At 41.5% G+C, this 18,917-nt stretch overlaps 1 protein-coding gene across 4 annotated transcripts; it reads left to right on the forward strand.

The window, feature by feature from the left end:
* The first annotated feature begins 177 nt into the window (after positions 1-177).
* uckl1b (uridine-cytidine kinase 1-like 1b) lies at positions 178-18,482 on the forward strand. 4 transcript variants are annotated; one of them, XM_030055516.1, is made up of 15 exons: positions 178-262; positions 6,117-6,310; positions 7,548-7,654; positions 8,945-9,115; positions 9,614-9,685; positions 10,145-10,334; positions 10,861-10,922; positions 12,854-12,870; positions 14,958-15,056; positions 15,195-15,288; positions 15,853-15,915; positions 16,088-16,210; positions 16,581-16,688; positions 16,831-16,987; positions 17,821-18,482. In XM_030055516.1, the coding sequence occupies exons 1-15, from the start codon at positions 189-191 to the stop codon at positions 17,898-17,900; spliced, it is 1,611 nt and encodes a 536-aa protein (XP_029911376.1). In that variant the 5' UTR covers positions 178-188; the 3' UTR covers positions 17,901-18,482. The 4 variants fall into 4 exon arrangements, with proteins under 4 accessions (XP_029911376.1, XP_029911375.1, XP_029911377.1 ...); XM_030055515.1 differs by lacking the exon at positions 12,854-12,870 and adding an exon at positions 14,132-14,151; XM_030055517.1 differs by lacking the exons at positions 178-262; positions 12,854-12,870 and adding exons at positions 2,590-3,138; positions 14,132-14,151.
* Positions 18,483-18,917: the final 435 nt, after the last annotated feature.

The following is an 18,917-nucleotide window of genomic DNA, read 5'->3' on the forward strand; positions in this document are numbered from 1 at the left end:
GTTCATGAATACTGCACATGCTTTACAGATCGAAAAAATGGGCGCATGGCATTATGGGAACTGAAGTCCGGGCTCTATTTGCGCCTCTTCACGCTGAAAGGTGGTATCTATGGGTATGACTACAAGTTCCATAGTGCCTCAACACTCCTTCGTATCATAACAGCTGATTGTCAACACTGGGAAGCACAATGTCTGCTGTGAGCAGAGAAGGAAGGCTTTCAAAGATGGAGAGCGAGCAGAAAACTTCCTCAGTGTCGAACAGGTAATATAGTTTGAATTTAAGGCCGTTGTTCCGGAAGCCAGGGACCCGATAACAGCTTCCTTGGACGATTTGTTTTAATTAATTTGTAATAAGCATCTCTGCAGAACCACGAGCTGTCAGGCAGCGTGTCCTCATGGTTACAAAGGAAGTGGCTATGGCCACTGAGTTGAGATACTGTGTTACAGCAATGGAAGCCTGGAGGTTACAATGTATCAGCCTTTATGTTCGCCTGTATGTCCAGTGAACACATACCAGATACCTTACTTTGCTCGTTCGGTCGTTCGCTGCCTAACATATATCACCAATTAACCACATTGGACTTTACCTAATAGACTCATTTCCACCAGATGCCCTATTAAGATAAACTGACATTCCTCAAAAATTAACTAGTCTACGAAGAAAAAAAAGACATAGCAGATATAATGTCATGTGTGAACGGGAAAGGGAGACGTGGGTGAATGATATATAATACAGTTAGCGAGTTAAGAAGGGAAGTTTTCGGTTTTCACCTCTACATGAGCACTACTCAGCTCTGAGGAAAAAAAAAAAATGCTTTCTCCTCGGGAAAAATACATAGGCAGAGAGGGGAATAGCATGCCATTTACACGACTAAAATACACAGGATGTTATGCATACGGCTTAAAATTGGTCCCAGTTTGAAAGAGTTCTTGTCAGCTTTATATATAAAACTAACTGTAACCCTCCACTTGTTTCCTTGTTGAGCCACAAGAGGGTGTTATTACATTGGTATAGCTACCATGTTTGTTCTCCCCGGGGTTAACCACACACTGAAAGACGGCGTTGACTCACTGGGGGAGCATGGCAAGCATTAAAGTTATACTTACATGTTGAGGTAACTCTTGTGGAGCTAGATATGCTATATGCGTAGCAGCAACAGATGTATAATTTGGAATCAGAGTAATGCAGCTTAACCTATATAGTTTAACTTACAACCAAGTGTAGAGTCTTGAGTGTGCTCCCATGTCAAGCAGAAATACCTTTCTGGGGGGTGTGCACATCGTTTGGTGGAATGACAGCAACTTGCAGGAGGACACACCCCAAAAACCTGCATGTCCACTTACATAACTCTGACCCAGTTTCTGAAATAAGTAAGTAAGGTCTTTGGGTCGTGTCCATGTATTTAGCTCCTTTATAGCCCCTTTGAAATGTGACCTCCATACATTATGCCCATATATAACCAATAACATTAATATTAATTCATGACCTTTGTCTGTGACATTAGTCTAGCGCCTCATTATGTATGACTGCACTGTAACTCTCTCAATATTGCATCAACTTGGGAGTATACCCCTAGGCTTGCCCCCGTTGTCATAGAGAGCAATTTCACTGAATGTTTGGCATAGCCGCCAGTTTGGGTTTCTTGTTTAGACTTGAAGTCTTGCTTTGCAGCTGTCGCTCACTGCAGGTTAAAGCAACAGCAGCCTTCCTGAAACCATGTTGAAGATAAAAGAAACACAGTAAATGCACCTGTGGCTCTCCGGTGCAGTCTTAGCGATGAAGTAAACAGAAAACACTTTGTCAAGTCCATTGTCCACATACTTGGAGATGCTGAAGTGTTTGGTTTGAACTATATGTAGCCAGCTCTGTAGGCGGCATAGTGGTCGAGCCGCGGCCTGTGGCCAGGACTGTTCTCAGACTTGTCTTTGCTGCACAGAAAAACAATTAGGGTGTCTCCTCTGATCTCTGAGAATGATTTGTTTGTTTGTGTGTGTGTGTGTGTGTGTGTGTGTGTGTGTGTGTGTGTGTGTGCGCACTGCCCAGAGCCATTCCTCACACTGTCAGCTGATAGAACAGTTGAGGTAGTGTTGGGTTTCATCAGGCTGTTTATTCCCTACTCTTCATGCTGTGTTAAGTCAGGGAGGGGACATGTGTGTGCGTGTGTGTTTGCTGACGTCTCCAGACTCTGGTGTCAGGCACACAGAGGCATGGCAAGTCCCTGGCGGGCAATAGCACTTCGCCTCCCTCTCCGCCCTTCCCTCGCTCATCTTTCCTCTCTGCCTCAGTTTCTCTCTGGCTCAATCACTTCACCTCTTCAACACAACTCCTGCGAATTCAGACAACAGTCTTCAACATCAGAAGAGAACAATAGGAGGCTGGCTTCCCTCTCTCTATCTCTCTGTTTCAACCTCTTTCCCTCCCTCTGTTCATCAAGCTATCTCTACTTGTCTCCGTCTCTCTCTGCTGTTCCCTCTGTTGGCTCTCAGGGAAATATTGCAACAGTGGCTGTCAAAGACAGATGACCCAAGCTTGGCATGTGTGTGTGTGTTTATGTGTGTGCACACTGAGAGTGGTCTGGCTCTAACCTGATGCTATTAATACCACCTAACGAACATAATCTGGAGGATAGGTTATCCTCTTACATTTGTTGGCTGGACGAGTAAGGGGAGGGATAGAGAGGCAGGGAAAGAGGAGGGAAAAGCTGTGCTGTAGCTTCACTTTTGAGTGTGTTCCCTCCCAAGCCACAGTGCCCTCTCTCTCTCGCTCTCTCTCTCTTTCTCTCTCTCTCTCTCTCTCTCTCTCTCGCTTGCTCTCCCTTTCTCCACTGAATGGAGAGAATAGAAAGCAAAACACATGTGTAAAGTTTCGTTTCTCATCCCTGCTGTTGCTGCTCTCTCCTGCCCCCCACATCTCTCTCTCTGTGGATGTGTTGTACCAGAGGGCAGCGGTACTAAGTGCTGACTTGTACTTGAGTGTGTGTATATGGTGTATACCTGCTGGCAGTAATAAGCTGTTAAAACACAACTAGTGGAGCACCCACTGTGGAAGTCTCCACTATATTCTCCAGTTATGAACTCTCTACCGGCTTACACAGGAGCTAGAATATCTGGCTGTTGGACTCTAAGATCTGATGGCAGGTAAGTGCCTTGCATTAATCTATATATTTATTCTGCTAGTACATTTTTTTTTTCTCTTATTTGTTTCTATTCGGCAATTCTTAGCACCAGGTGAACGGGAACTTTGATGCATTAATGTAATGTAAGCTGCGATATCTCTCCACTGTATCTTTTGTACAATCAGTAGAAATAAATCTTTGACAATGTTTCTTTTTTAGTACACAAAGTACTCTTACCTACAACTTCCCTAACCTAGAGTGCCTGTGTTTTTGCTCAGCCACTCCTCTGTTTTAGTGCCCTGGAGCCTCTGTCTCTTTAACAATCTGGCTCAACAGGAGTAACAACTCCAAGTTTCGGGTTTATTTAAATGACATAGTCATTTTTTTTTTGTTGTTTTGCTTTTTTTTTCTTTGTTTTTTTGCATGGGTTAGTATTGAGAAAGTTTGGGTCTGTTTCTTAGCAGTTATATTTGCTGTGAGTGACTGCAGTAGTGCGATACCCACAGTGAAGTGCTGTGTTGTAGTCATGCTCTGTTGACCATGTTAGTGAATGATTGTGTGTGTGTGTATTGTCTTTAATTGATCATTGCGAGGACCTTCAACAAACCTAAATTCTTGAAAAAAAGCTTTTGTTTTTTTGTTTTGTTTTGTTTTGTTTTGTTTTGTTTTTGGTGACAGAGTACCAAAGGAACAACATGTAGCAGAGGCTGCAATCCTGTGTCTTATTTACTGTTGACTATTATTACCCTTGGGTCCTGCTAAATGGAGGGGCTTAGCTGGGTCCCATGTCTGTTCCTTGAGAGACACCTCACAGTTTGGTCTCAAGTGCTCTGTTTTACCACATGTCACACTTCCTTTTCACAAACATGCTTTCATTCCTGTGTTGCCACTGTTGTGGAGCTCTCTGTACTGTAGTTGCAACCATGGGACAAGAGCATGGTTCAGTCTTGCCAGCTAGACTAATCTTTTATAGCACCCTGGTTTGGTTTTAACTGATAACCCAGAAAGAGTGCACTATACTGTATGCATGCTCCCTCTGTGTGCTGTGTGTGTCAGTCTCAGCCCAACCCCTGGCTCCATGTGAGCTCAGGTGGCCCAGGCAAGATAAGATAACTCCCTGCTTGCTTCCTGTTGAGTATTTTACCTTCGACCCCTTGACACTTCACCTGGGCTGCTGTGTGGATCATAAAGATGTTGAATGGTGTAGCACAGGCCAGTGAATTCCCATAAGCAGAAAGTGGCTGGAGAACCTGTGCTTGATTCTGAATCCCAGAGAAACAGACACAAGGGAACACATTTGGTTCCTTCACTGACCTCCTGAAGAAATGGCATCTGGTTTTTTATACTCCTCACTGAGTGAGGTTTGGATCTCTCGCATACTGCAGTAGGTGTTTCTGGAAACTGTTACCTGGCTACACTAATCACTCAAAGAGACTTAGGTTTAAAGAAAACAATGAGACAGGGTCTGTCTTGGTGGATGGAGGATGCTTCATGGTGTGCAAATTTCTGACAACAGTTATTAAATATGATTGTTTTACAGTCTGTTTTGCTGGTAAAATTTCATCAAATACAAATTATGAAATTTTGTATACACTATGCTTTATATACTTACACTGGAGACTTTTTGAATCCAGACAGTTAAGTTGGCTTCTGGGGAAAGTTGGCATCTCGACTGGTTACTCAGCAATGGCTTAGACTGGTTCTTTGTTCTGTTGTGTTCTCATATGAATCTTAATTAGTGGCGAACATTAACTGAATTTTAATGCTGCCTTTCCTTCACACACTGCTCTTGTAATGTCACAATGTTCAACTTTCCCATAAGAGTTTGTCCTCCGGATGGAGGAACTACAAGTTAATTATCGCTCAAGTAATCTTGCAAAAGCTCCATCTGTGAAGTCTTGATGCAATGAAATGAAGAACAAGAAACTTTGAATACATTGCTCAACATCATTTTCTGTCCTTGAACATTTACATTGTCTTTTTCCGATGTTGTTTTGCACAACAGATGCAGATGACTGACCGGTTAGTTTGAATAGCCTGGGAGAGTTTATGCAAATTCATACTGTGTCACTGACTGCTGCAAGAGCCTCACACCTGGAAGTGTTTTGGATGGGCTTGTTATTATTTGTTCATGGGGATCACAGTTGACTTTGGTCATCCCTGCAAGGTGTGCATTTGTAAATTCCTCAACATGTCAATTCACAGATGATTCACTTGCACAGTTGCAGGATCTTAGTCATACTTTTTGTTGTTTGTTTGTTTTGCCAAAAATTTGAGTTAACATTTTCCCACAAGTGTGTAATCCACATTTTTGCACCTGCAGTAGTTTTGCAGAACCACATTAGACAGAAAGCTCACCTGATGAAGGTGTGAGAACAGAACATTAACCTATGACAGGAGGTAACCCAGCACTAGCTAAGACCCATCCACTGAAGTAGGCCATCTTTCTTAAGAGGCTATCTGTTGCTCCACTCCATGGTTACATAACCAACCCAAAGCCTGTCTGTGTTTTGCATGCATGGTAACTCAGGGAGACAAGCATCTTGACACTGGAGAGGGAAAGTTACCCTGTGTGATAACAGGAAGGAAATTCATCATCAACATCATCATCATATTTTCTCTGTTTCTTGTGTTTTACTTTTATTGTTATTGTTATTGTTACAGTTTGAAGACATTTGATTTTTATTAGGTTTGCTTATATTGATAGTTTCTGAAATGCAAATTTTCTCAAATCACTAACATAGTGATGAGCAAGTGTTATAGTTTACTTTCTGTGTGTGGTTGAGCAAGTAAACGGAGCAGCTCCTTTGTAGCTGTTGTATTATTTATACAACTTGATATGATGATAGTAGTGTAGCTTGTGCCTGAGCAAAATAAACAGAGAGGAAATTTTACATAAAAAAAAAAAAAACAAAGAACAAAAACACTCTGCCCAGTTTCATAAAGTAGAAAGTTTACAGCTAAACAGTAATAGTGAGTTGTGTGTTTAATGCATTACAGTGGAGGTGGTGAGGGATCACTGGACCGGCTCCTCCCCACAGTAAGCACAGGCTTGTCACCAAGGAAAAGGACCACCAGCCAGTGCAAGTCTGAGCCTCCCCTGCTGCGCACCTCCAAACGAACCATCTACACGGCTGGCCGCCCACCCTGGTACAATGAACATGGAACCCAGTCCAAAGAGGCCTTTGTCATCGGTATGAGGCTCACATGAGATACATGCCACAGTTCAACAACACTGATGTTCTTTTTTCCCCTCCATATCTGTGTTTGGCAGACCACTGAACAGCAATACATCAAAGCAATTTTCTATTCTTGTATTTGAAATGCATCTCAGCACAGCTCTGTACTAGCAACGTTTTGTATTTTGTCCAGATTTTAAGTGAGTAGGTGAAGATCTAAATTGCTACATTCCATCTATTAAACTACTAAACCTTGGATCCTGGACTCTTCTCCACTGCTGCCATAAATATTTACATTGCTGGAAATAGGGTAAAATAGTGGATATGGCCTCTATAAGCAGATAAGAGGCATCTTTGTTTAGAAGGACAGATAAGAAATCGCCACATTTACTATTGACAAGTGCATTCTGTATCATTATTGACATTTTAACTGAGCCATAGGTGGTTCTATACTGCTGCAAAGTAATACTGGAGAAGTGGGAAGGGAAGTGTGCCTGCGTAAGAGAAAAGGAATCCGTAAAAACATGTTAGTCTTTTAATGGGGATGTTTACCCTGAACCAGAGTCCTGGTTTTGGTGTCTACTTGCCGCTGCATGCTAATGATAGCCTTAAGCTACTGTACCTTGTCATGCACAAGGTTTTCAGGTTAGACTCGTGTAACCAGTGTTGTCTGCGTTGTGAAGAAGAGACCCAAGACAGGATACTCTTTGGAGGCGGTCTATGTTTATTTTCTCTGAGGCTGACACTGGCAGAACAGACCCACCGCTCAGTTGCTATGAATGATACTTGAGCTCGTGTCCAGTGCAATACATCAACAAAAGGGCCAGGGCCATCTAAACAATAAATTGCAACACACACATACCTGTCAGAAATGAAAATGTAAAACCCTCCAGTCAGTTGCTATGAATGACACATGAGCTCCAGTACAATGAAGTACAATGTTATTGCACATAAAGTTAACAGAGAAAAACAAAGCACAGAAGTTTGTATGCCCATGGCTATACTCAGTGGTAGTTTTGTGCTAATCCAAAAGATTAAGATAGTGAAATTACAATAAAATAATGCAGAGCTAAATCACTCATCTCTGCAATGCATCAACAAAAAGGGAGACATGTCAGGTCATAGTGTTTTGCATATATTTTGTGTACTTATAATACAACATTTCAAAGGTATAATTGACCCTGTTATACTTGCAAGTTTTCATCAAAGGGAGATCTATAAAAATAATGTTTTTGTTATGTTTCTGTTTTAGGTCTGTGTGGGGGCAGCGCTTCAGGGAAGACCACGGCAGCAAGGAACATCATCGAGGCTCTAGATGTCCCGTGGGTTGTCTTACTTTCAATGGACTCCTTTTACAAGGTGTGTGTGTGTACGGGTGCAGCGTACATCTGTGTGTTTCAGTGTAACTGAGCGCCCTTGTTACCATCTCAATTTGAGACACCAGACGCGTATTATTAGGAATATAGTCACAGGCAACTTCTTGGACTCATTTGAGATCAGCTGATGTCAAGATTTTAATCTCTGGACTATAAAATCAGATGGAACGTTGTAAGTCCTGGCTGCAAACCCCTCATTACCCTGCAGGGAAGGCAGGAACGAGATTGAGTGTATAAAACAGACAGAAAGAGAGAAAATAGGATTCTTTTTGGTTCCCTGATGGGAAACGAGGAAGAGAGGAGAGACTGGAGTGAGAGGAGAGGGGTGAGATAACATTTTAGAAAGCTGGTGAGTCCAAAAAGGGGCACAGTGACAAGTGAACTGGGCAGAGAGAAAGAGAGGAAGAGAGCAATCAAGCAACCTCCCACCCTCCTGCTCACACACTCACACACACACACGCTGGCTCTGGTTATGTAATCCTGTCACAATCTAACAGCAGTGATTCAGATAGTGCAGAGTAGGAGGAATTTACCAAGGGCCGACCAACCACACTGAAACCCTCGGCAAATGCCAGGTAGCCTCCTGCACCTGCCATTTAGTTACCAGCAGTTGGCATCCAAAACACAGCCACGATTTTTGTGTCTTGAAATCTGTGAAATCCAAATCTTCTGTATGCATGTGGGCTCCAGTTGCACGGAGAGAGCCTGGTGACACTATTTTATTACACCAAGGCCAAGATTGGTTGACTTGAGAAAGGGGCGTGAATGTCAGAGAGTGCGCCAAATAACCTGGTCTGGAGTTTTCATGCTCGACTACCTCCGGGGTACACACACACACACACACACACACACACACAGACACACACACACGCACACACACATGCAGACATGCCAGCACAACACCTCCTGGTACAGACGTTTCAGGGGTCATGGTGTTCTCATCCCGCCTAAATTTAGGTCCACTAACTTCAACTGCCCCCCAGCCGAGGTCTGTGTGTGTCTCTGAGTCTGTGTGTGTGCTGAACCATGTGTAGGTTTATGGTCCATGTGTAATTTGAGTGTGTGGACTTTTATGCTTGGAATTGATTTATGGTAACACTCCTCACCATTCATGTTTTTTTTTTAAATTGTGATTCTTGACATTCACATGTAAATATTTGTGTGAGAGAAACAGAAAGAGAGAGGGTGTTTGCCCAGGAAATTATGCTGTATTGAACTTGGAATGCATCATCAGTGTGTAAAGGTTGCTTCTATGTCATCCGGCTGTCCTCAGGTCCTGTCTGCAGAGGAACAGATTCTGGCTGCCAGTAATGACTATAACTTTGACCACCCGGATGCCTTTGACTTTGATTTGCTGACACATACACTGCGCAAGCTCAAACAGGGCAAGAGTGTGAAAATCCCTGTATATGACTTTACAACACATGGGCGACAGAAGGAGTGGGTAAGGATGCATGCATAGACAAACACACGTGGCAATGCACTAAGCTAATGAGTTGCATTTCAGAGTTACTGCAATATAACGTCAGTTTCTCGATTACCTAAGAGGGCTTTAATCTCCCTCACTGGAGGTTTGGAGTCACATTGCAAATCTGCTACTCCAGATGGTCACTGACAAACTATTATACTGATTTCTGTCCAGTGCTTTTTTTTTTTTTTCAGTGTCCTATAACCACAGCTAAATGTTTGCTGATCAGAGTTGCATGTGTCAATTCTTGGCTACATTTGCTGTGCTCAGTAATACACATTATGTCTGGATGTCCAAGTACAATGGATTGTACAGTATGTGCTGTGCATTGCCAGGCTATTTATGTATCCTGGGTACAGGTATTCTGTATCTTATAATGGTACATCTCATGATGGTACATCAAAATAAATGTTCTGCACACCATAATACATTGAAATCAGTTTGTTTAACTACATGCATGTGTTTCCACCACAGAAAACAGTATATGGAGCCAGTGTTATCATCTTTGAGGGAATCATGGCCTTTACAGATAAGGAGCTCTTGCAGGTAGGCCAAGGTTATTGTCCACTAACTGGCCCACGTGCTGCACTGGGGTCAGTTCAAGGTGCTGGGGTCAAATTGATGTTTTTCTTTACATGTGGGTGGGGACTTTCTTTGAAGCTCTCTCCCCTGCAGCTTATCAGTATTATTTTTGATTTAATCTTGCATTCATACTCACCAAGTTCATTTCAGCAAATAGAAGAAAAAGAGATGTCATTTTCATTTGTTTCAAGTAAATGTCTTTGAATAAGTCATGTATCATGACACATCTGGAAATTTGCTGCTGCTGCAGTTTGGCATAAAATATCTTAAGATAAACTTGGTACGGCTAAATTTAAGATTGCAAAAGTATATTTAGTAGTATATTAGTATATTTAGTATATTTTCTTTTGTTTACTGTGCAAAAATGTTTATTACAAAGCATTATGTTTGTATTTTTTTCTCTGTTTTATGCACACCTGTCAGTTGCTGGACATGAAGATCTTTGTGGACACAGACTCTGACATCCGCCTGGTGCGGCGACTGAGGAGGGACATTACAGAGAGGGGCCGAGACATCGAGGGTGTCATCAAACAGTACAACAAGTTTGTGAAGCCAGCCTTTGAGCAGTACATTGAGCCCACCATGCGACTGGCTGATATTGTGGTACCACGTGGTGAGTACATAAATATCTACACCTACACATACACATTCACTTTGTTGTGTGCAGATTCTGCAGCAATGCATTGCATAGCACATGATGTACTACTCAACACATCTCTCTTCTACTGATTAACCCTCTAAAGCCATTTCTATCATATATGATACACATTTTCAATTCCGTTTTTCATTTTCAGTTTAATCAATACTTCACCAAAATACTGTTGTATACCTTTGAACACTTCCCTTGTTCACCCTGGACCATACCATTGGCACTTCAAGTACATATCATTTATCATACACCGGAAAAGTCATGCAATAACACATTTATATATATATATATATATATATATATATATATATATAGGACTAAATAAAGAGTTCAGTTTCAAAAAAATGGAATTTTCTGCCAATTCTTTCATAGTTCAGGCTTTATAGGGTTAATACCAATACTATAATGCAGCAGAGAACATGCATCATACCTTTCAATCGACAGTGCACTTTATAGTGTTACTTTGCTTTCTTGTTTGTCGTCGTATCAGGTGGTGGCAATATGGTGGCTATTGATTTGATTGTGCAGCATGTCCACAGCCAGCTGGAGGAGGTGAGGGTTCACTCTTTACTCACAAACACACTCACACTCACTATTACAAGAAAATAAACATGACAGTTTTATCAACAAATAAGAAAGGTCCATGCTAGCTCAAACACTATAGTCATCCTTCCTCTCCAGTGTTATCATGGAAATTCATGTGTTTGGGTGTGTGACTCAGCACAGCATTAACTACTTGTTGAACTGAAAGGATGATGTGATATGGGGAGGCCCTACGGTCAGAAGGCATAGAGTGAGAACCTACTGAACGTCTAAGACTAGTGTTAGGGATTACAAGCTCCAGTGCTCCCTCTGGTGGATTGAAAAGTCACTACTTCATATGAAAGATAAAATAAAATGAGATTTCAAGTAGGGGTTAATGTGCATGTTGGGCATATTCAGTAGGATTGAATGTGTTCACTTTTACATTCTTACTCTTAGTGGGATCCTTACTGACACAATTGGAGCAAAAAAAAAAAATCTACTTAATAACTCATGGACACAGCTACAATACAACCCTAGGGCAAACGTTACATGGAAACTGTACGTGTTTGTCATATCTGCTTTCAAACCAAAGTCTCTCCTAATGACAGATGACTCACTTAAAGAAATTAAAATATTTTCATATTCAGACTCAGGAAAATTATTTTCCTCTCCAACATTTGGCTGATAAATTCTGTTCCACTTTGCTCATGTACTTGATTTTTCCAAAGATCTGTGTAAGCTTTTTGTGCCTGCTAATCCCTCTTAACATTCAGTTTGTTCAGTTTGGTGCATGTTGCTATGCGAGAGTTGTGATTGGTCATGCGTAATGTAAGTATTTGATATATCACATCCAGGCCCAGATTTACTAAAAAAAAAATTCAGTTTTCAAAATCAGTATTAAGACTTGTCACTTGAGAAAGACAATCCTCTTGACCAATCAGAGGTTATGTCATTGGTTTTACACTCGCTAAATGTTTTTGCTCACATTTAAAGGTTTAGTAAATCGGGGCATGAGACCTTCCAGGGATTTAAATTGATAACTAGCACTCTGGTATTGGTGAATTACATAAATATTAACTGTGGATGTATTAAACCCTAGAAATCGTGCTTTTAAGGTAAACAGTATTGTTGGCTATCTACATTAGGCTCTGTTCACACCTGGCTTCACATGCATCTTGGTTCAAATCACAAGTGGACAGCTCTAACTATTATAATGTGTCTCCACATAGCATCTCAAGTGACTACTTAGGATCAGATCTCACTTCCCGCTCTATATACAAATAAACATGCACATCATTTTTGTTTACAAAGACCAATCACGTCATTGTTTTTAACTAGCAGAAATCAGACAGTGTGTTTCGTGCATATTCCATCTATAAGAATCCATTTTGCCTGTTTTTGTTGCTTCTTCTTGTAGTTTTGCGCTTGATGCCGTTGGCGTGTAAATGAGTATGTGCTTCTGGCTACGCAGAGGACGTTAGTTGAGTAGGCAGTCCTTCAATGTGGCCCAGGACACATGCAGTATGCAGATGCAGCCCAGACCACCACCAAATTCGGTCTGAGAAATCAGTTCTCAATGCATCCTCATTGCGTCTTGGGTGCATTCACACCTGTTCTTAAAACTGTCCACTTGAGATCGGATCACCCAAGACACATGTTAATGCCAGGTGCGAACACTGCTGTTGTTTTTACTGTTTATGTTTCTGGGATGCTGAGCTCTTCAGGATAAAGCTATCCATAATAACAGTGCAGTGTATTTTAACTGTGGATTTGTTGTGTGACATGCTTTTAATTGTCACCAAAAGCTTTTTTTTTTGCCTGTGGGGTGTCCTTTGTGCCACGATACATTTTGCTTTGCCACCTCCAACCCCCCTCGTACACACACACTGCTCATGGACTGCTCTCTCACTCTCCTCCCCCTTCTCCCCCCTCCTCCCCAATTCCTCCATGGCTCACAGCGCGAGCTCAGCGTCAGGTAGAGTGGCCTTTATCCTATCTACACCCCTCCTTCCCTCCCCCTCCTGTACCATCTGCCCAGTTCCCCAACTGCTCCAACCCCTTACTGGGAGGGAGAGAAGAAGGGGGGACTAAAACCAACCTCTACCTTCCACTAATCTGCTGGCTGCCAGGGGACATCACCAGGAGGGACTCTCTCTGTGTACACCAGATATGGCTAATTAAGCGATTATTGGGAATAGTGTGAGAGACTGTCTTAAAATATCAACAAGTCAAGGCCAAGTCCATGCCAGCTTGAGTGATCGCTGCATATGAACAGCTCTCCCTACACTACATTTGTGAGTCAATCTGAGATGGAAATTTTTTTTATTTTTTTTGCAGTGGTGTGGTGCAGCCAGCATTTAATGAGAGGATGTTGGTTTTCCTTCTTTCTACCTTTTAGAGAAATGACAACTCACACCCTCCCTGCTTTCTGTGTCTAAAAATACACCAATGAGGCAAGTCACTGACCCCTCCTTTCAGCCCTAAAAAGAACGAGAGAGAGAAAGAATGATGATAAGAGAAAGCAAGACAGAGGAAGCTCTTGCTACAGCTATTGTTGATTATCTCATACCTCAGCCACAGAGAAAGTTTCCAATACCCTACTACAAAGCGCTGACTTTTTCCATTGAGTGTGTCGGCCACAGTAGCTGAGACAGAGAGAGAAAGGAAGTGAGCTTGGTGTCTGTCTTTAGACACAGGATGTATTGGGGCCCGTGAGCTGAAACGCCAACCTCCACTCTTCTACTCATTACACTGTGAAAGAGTGACAGCCACACACTAGCTTGCGCACCACCCACGCACACACACACACACAGACACACACACACACACACACAATACAGCATACATTTTGGATGCACAAATACGATGTGTAATTCTGACCTTAACCAACTTGTGTTTTCTTTTGTTGCGCTCGACCTATAAAGAGCTCATATGGCAGGCTCGTCACTTGCGCTGCTTTAACAATGTCATGCTGCTCATGAGAGAGAAAAAAAAAAAACACATTGTTGGAGAGGTTAAATCTTTTGTGAATGCATTTTGAGTGATGACATTATCAAGCCCCTGCTGTCACACTTCTCACTGTGTCTGACAATCACCGCATCCCTTCATCCACCTGATATTGTGTCTCTGTTCTCATTTTTCATCCTCTTATCTTTTCTTTTTTTTGTCTTTTCTGTGTCTATGTTGTTGTCGCTGTTGTTATTATTGTGTTTTCGTCGAAAAAATCTCCCCCATAGAGGAAACTTCGCTGGGATATGTGAGCAGATTTGCTATGATTTCTCTTTCTTTGCATCTGGCTAATGTGTAGTTCAATTACATCATGGACACTGTAGATGTTTGGGACATAATGTGATGTCAGTCACCATGACTGGATCACTGAGTATTAGTACCAGTGTGTCTCTTCCTCTAGCACCCAGGCTAGATCTCGGCTAACTAGATACCCAACCCTAACGCCTCTGAGTGGAATCTTGGTTGATTATTACAACTGACAGAGATCGATCATGGAAAAGACCATTATGATTTTTATTTATATTACACATTTGTTTCAAATTTGTCATTTTCAATCACTTTTAAATTTGTCATAATTTAATGTTACTATACCCAGAAATTATGCTGTGCCTTTTTCCATAAGCATGTTCTCTGAACTGTTGTAATGTTCTATTTAAATGCTAAACACACCAACTTACACCAGTGTGCTTTGCCCTTTGTGTGTCTGCCTTGTCCCAAGTAACTATATTACAATGGTAATACACATTACCATGGTAAACTTTCCTTTAAAAACACTTCAAAAGTTGTGTGTTTTTTTTTTATTTTTATTTTTGCATGCAACTTTTTTTTGTTGTCTGTGTGTATTTGTGTTTGTTTTATGTAGGTGTATATGTGTGCGTGCACGCTTGTGTGTGTACTTGAACACAGACAAGCGAGTAAGCACTTACTGTATGTGCACAAGTACACACAAGCAGAGCATTGATCATGTGTTTACGTGGGTTGCAAATTGTCTGTCTCCCTTTCTCCACTCGTCTCGTTCCTCCCAAACCCACCCCATCCTCCCCCGTGTCACAGGGCAGCCCTGGCCTCTGCCCACCAGGCCCAGCCACTCCCCCAGACCCTCAGTGTCCTGGAGAGCACGCCGCAGGTCAGGGGCATGCACACCATCATCAGGTAGGTCTCATCAAGCTCTCCTGTCAAAATGAAGTGAAACCTGAATTTTAACATGAACAAGTAGAGTTTCCATAAAAAAAAAAAAAAAAAAAAAACAGTTTTTCAACACAAGACTCTTTTCCTAATCCTCATGTTTAGAAACAAAGAAACCAGCCGTGACGAGTTCATTTTCTACTCCAAGAGGTTGATGCGTCTCTTGATTGAGCGAGCTCTCTCCTTCCTCCCCTCACAGGTACCACACACTGTTAATTAATTCTTAACACTGCATTAAGGCTCTCTTATCCACTGTATTAAGCAGTACATTGACACTGAATAGTTAGATACTTGGGTGGAGATGGATGGAGACAGTGTGTAGGAGACTGAAAGTGTGAGAAAATTGACAGATTAACAGATTCAAACAGACACAGGATAACAGTAAGAGAAAGGAATATCCCGAAAATGAGAAAGAGTGCTAGAAATTAAAGGGTGATGGAAAGACAGCCAGTGTGGGTATATGTTTAAGACAGGAAGAGGCAGACATGCAAAAAGAATGGCCCGTGGCATGAGCATGGAAACTTATCAATCCACCACAGTGGAAAGTTCCCATACCTTAACCGTGAGCTACACAAAGTATACACAAATGCACGAAACACACGCACCACGAAGCAAAGAGTGATGCTCCCCCCGCCTCAATTTCACACAGACTTTTTTTTTTTTTTTTTTTTGCCAACTTCTACGCTACAATACAGCATCATGTGGTCAGCATTGTACACATTATACTATAATATGTATGACGATTTTCTATTTTATCTCACAGATCCACATAGTCCAGACCCCACAGGGAGAGGATTATGAAGGCAGGACTTTCCATGGGAAGAGGGTGAGTGAACTCCATTTACTTCCTGCCATCTCCTCAGCTTGTTTTATTTTTTATTTATTTATTTTAATAATTCTAAAGTGAGTTCAGAGGAGTTTTGTCCCTACCCGAAGTTCAAACGGATGCAATTAACCTCTGCTTTCTTTGACTCGTTTTTTCCTTCTCTGTCTCATAGATCACAGGAGTGTCCATCTTGCGGGCAGGCGAGACCATGGAGCCGGCCCTGAGGGCTGTGTGCAAAGACGTTCGCATCGGCAAGATCCTCATCCAGACCAACCAGGACACGGGAGAACCTGAGGTACAGAGTATGGATTATGGAGCCAAGAACTCAAAAACTGTGCCAGGTTTTTTTTTTTTTTTTTTTGTTAAACCCTGGAAAGTGTGCTAGCATCATTGTCCCATATAAATCCCCAATAAGGAATTAGGATGTCTTTTAAAAATTATGATTATTATTGTTATGCATTTGTTATTTGCTGTTTTGCATGTGAAATACAGTCAGCAGTCCATTCCCAAAAAAAAAAAAAAAAAAAGTTGTGGGTGTGGTTATTTCTGCTTAATGCCACCAGTAGTTACAGGATATTGTTATGGGTTATGTGTGTCACGTTTTGGTTTTAACCCATATCCTGTCTGTCTGTCCTTGTCTTACCTCACGCCCTCACCATTGTTAGCTTCACTATCTGCGTCTACCTAAGGACATTAGTGAAGACCATGTGATCCTGATGGACTGCACTGTGTCCACTGGAGCTGCAGCCATGATGGCTATACGAGTGCTGCTGGTGGGTGTGCCTCTTTTTATTTCATTTTTGTTATATTTTTTAGTTCAGTAGTAGTAGTGAAAGACAGAAAACCAACATCTTTGCAATGCCGGAAATGACAATTATTGCACATGTATATTCAGGGGCATATGTTCATTTTCAGGATCACGACGTTCAGGAAGATAAGATCCTGCTGGTGTCTTTGCTGATGGCAGAAATGGGAATCCATTCAGTGGCCTACGCATTCCCACAGGTCAAGATCATCACCACCGCTGTCGACAAGAAGGTCAACGATGTTTTCCACATCATCCCCGGCATAGGTGAGTGACACCACTAGGAAAAGGAACGAGGAGCGGGGTCTGAAACTAGCACCCACCACATAAGGATAGACACCAAATTACCAGATGTGAATTTAAATTTAAATTCACGTGGTTGCAATGATCACAGAATTCAAGACGTCACCTCCCACAAATTCCTGTATTTGTCAGGTTACTCTGATTTAGGAAGTCTGCAGTCTGCTTTCGATGCTGCTTGAAGCACCTGCTATAGTAGCATCAAGCAGAAACCTAGATTATACATTTCCGTGAAAATCTTAGGCAAAATTATATAACGTTTGTCAGCTCTCCACAATGGTCATACACATTGCAGGCTTAAAAAATATTTCCGAAAAGTGGAAATGTTGACTAAGAATACAAGCGAAAATAAATAAAACATTATTTTTAAAAATATTTTTAAATAGTTTTAATGATAAGTGGCGCTTTAGGGATGACAATATGTTGTAATTACTATTGTTTGCTCATTCATTCGCATTGTGAATTTTTTTTTCTTCGTCTTCTTGAAATGATTATTTAGAAAACGCAGTTCTGCAATTTTTACTTTCATATTGTGTGAGGGAAAAAAATGCCGTCTGGTAAATTTTGTAAGTGCCGGGTACATTTTTGATCCAGCTGACAATGAGGCCAGTTCAGACCCTGAGAGAGTTGAAAGAGAGCTTGCTCAGAGCACATATTTGCTTCCCATGATGAGATCAGCAGATCTTCACAGCAACTTTTTCATCTAGTGTGGTCGATGTTACCACAGATCTTTGCTAGTTTCAATCCTATTAAATGTCAGTTGTGTTAAAAGTTTCGTCTGCCATGTGCTTTCCCTGTAGGAAACTTTGGAGACCGATACTTTGGCACAGACGCACCCCCAGACTGGAGCGATGAGGAGATGGATGAGCCCAGCTGCTGACTGGATGATTGTCAGTGGATTAACTTATTTGGCTGATTCAGGGCTGTGCCCCTTTGGAGGACAACAGGATGTGCTCTGCCTCAGTTGGGTCACAACATGCGACCTTTGGTTTAACGGGCCAAACCAAACGCCCACCAACACTAACTGAGACTGGAACAAAGACATTCACCACCGTTGGAACTTTTTTAATTTAATTATTTTTTTCTTATGTATGTGCTGTTGTGGACAGTTGATATTATTACTATTTTTTATATGTACAGCAAGTTGGAAAGGCCAAATGTTTTATTTTGGTATTTTAATTGCCACAATCTCAATGTTGGAACTGTTGGAATTTATTTTAACATTTTAATATGAGAGAACATGTCTAGCCTTAAGCCATGTACTATGGGTGACACAGCTGAATGTGAATTTGCACTTGCCGTTAAAAAAAAATACATATTAAGATTCTGAGGTCAATTTATTTATTCCTCGCACCTTTCACACGGTAAAATAGAGACATGCAGTAATTTTGTTAAACTACTGTGGCCACTTTCTGAAGGACCACTCAACTGGAAAAATTGCGGGTGTAACTGTTTTTTTTTTCCCTCTCGCGTGCTCTCTCTCTCTCTCTCTCTCTCCCTCTCTCTCTCTCTCTCTCTCTCTCTCTCTCTCTGTGGATACGGACCTGTCCAGTTGATGAATGTTGAAAACACTTGTTCATATTACAGCTAAAACTCTACACTTGTGGTCTACATTTAATTCAGCAGGTTTTTGCCTACACACACACACACACACACACACACACATATATATATATATATATATGTATATATATATTTTCTTTAATTTTTTTTTTTTTACTATGGATGGTCCTGACCAGTCAGAAGGCAAGTCGTTCATCATTTCACTGAAATATGAAAATGGGTCAACTGCTTTTACAAACACACACACACACACACACACACACACACACACTCAGTAACACACTGAGTAAAAACGCTTGAACTCATGTAACATTCACACATCTGAGACAAGATG

The sequence above is a fragment of the Myripristis murdjan genome, chromosome 7 (genome assembly GCF_902150065.1).
Source record: "Myripristis murdjan chromosome 7, fMyrMur1.1, whole genome shotgun sequence".
In the NCBI taxonomy this organism is placed as follows: Eukaryota; Metazoa; Chordata; class Actinopteri; order Holocentriformes; family Holocentridae; genus Myripristis; species Myripristis murdjan.

What these genes read in the sequence shown, in the direction of transcription:
- uckl1b (XM_030055515.1), top strand. Translation starts at nt 189, where the DNA reads ATGTCTGCTGTGAGCAGAGAAGGAAGGCTTTCAAAGATGGAGAGCGAG. An exon ending in TGATATTGTGGTACCACGTG is followed by an intron (nt 10,335 to 10,860) that starts GTGAGTACATAA and finishes TCGTCGTATCAG; the next exon opens with GTGGTGGCAATATGGTGGCT. An exon ending in TGGCTATACGAGTGCTGCTG is followed by an intron (nt 16,689 to 16,830) that starts GTGGGTGTGCCT and finishes GTTCATTTTCAG; the next exon opens with GATCACGACGTTCAGGAAGA.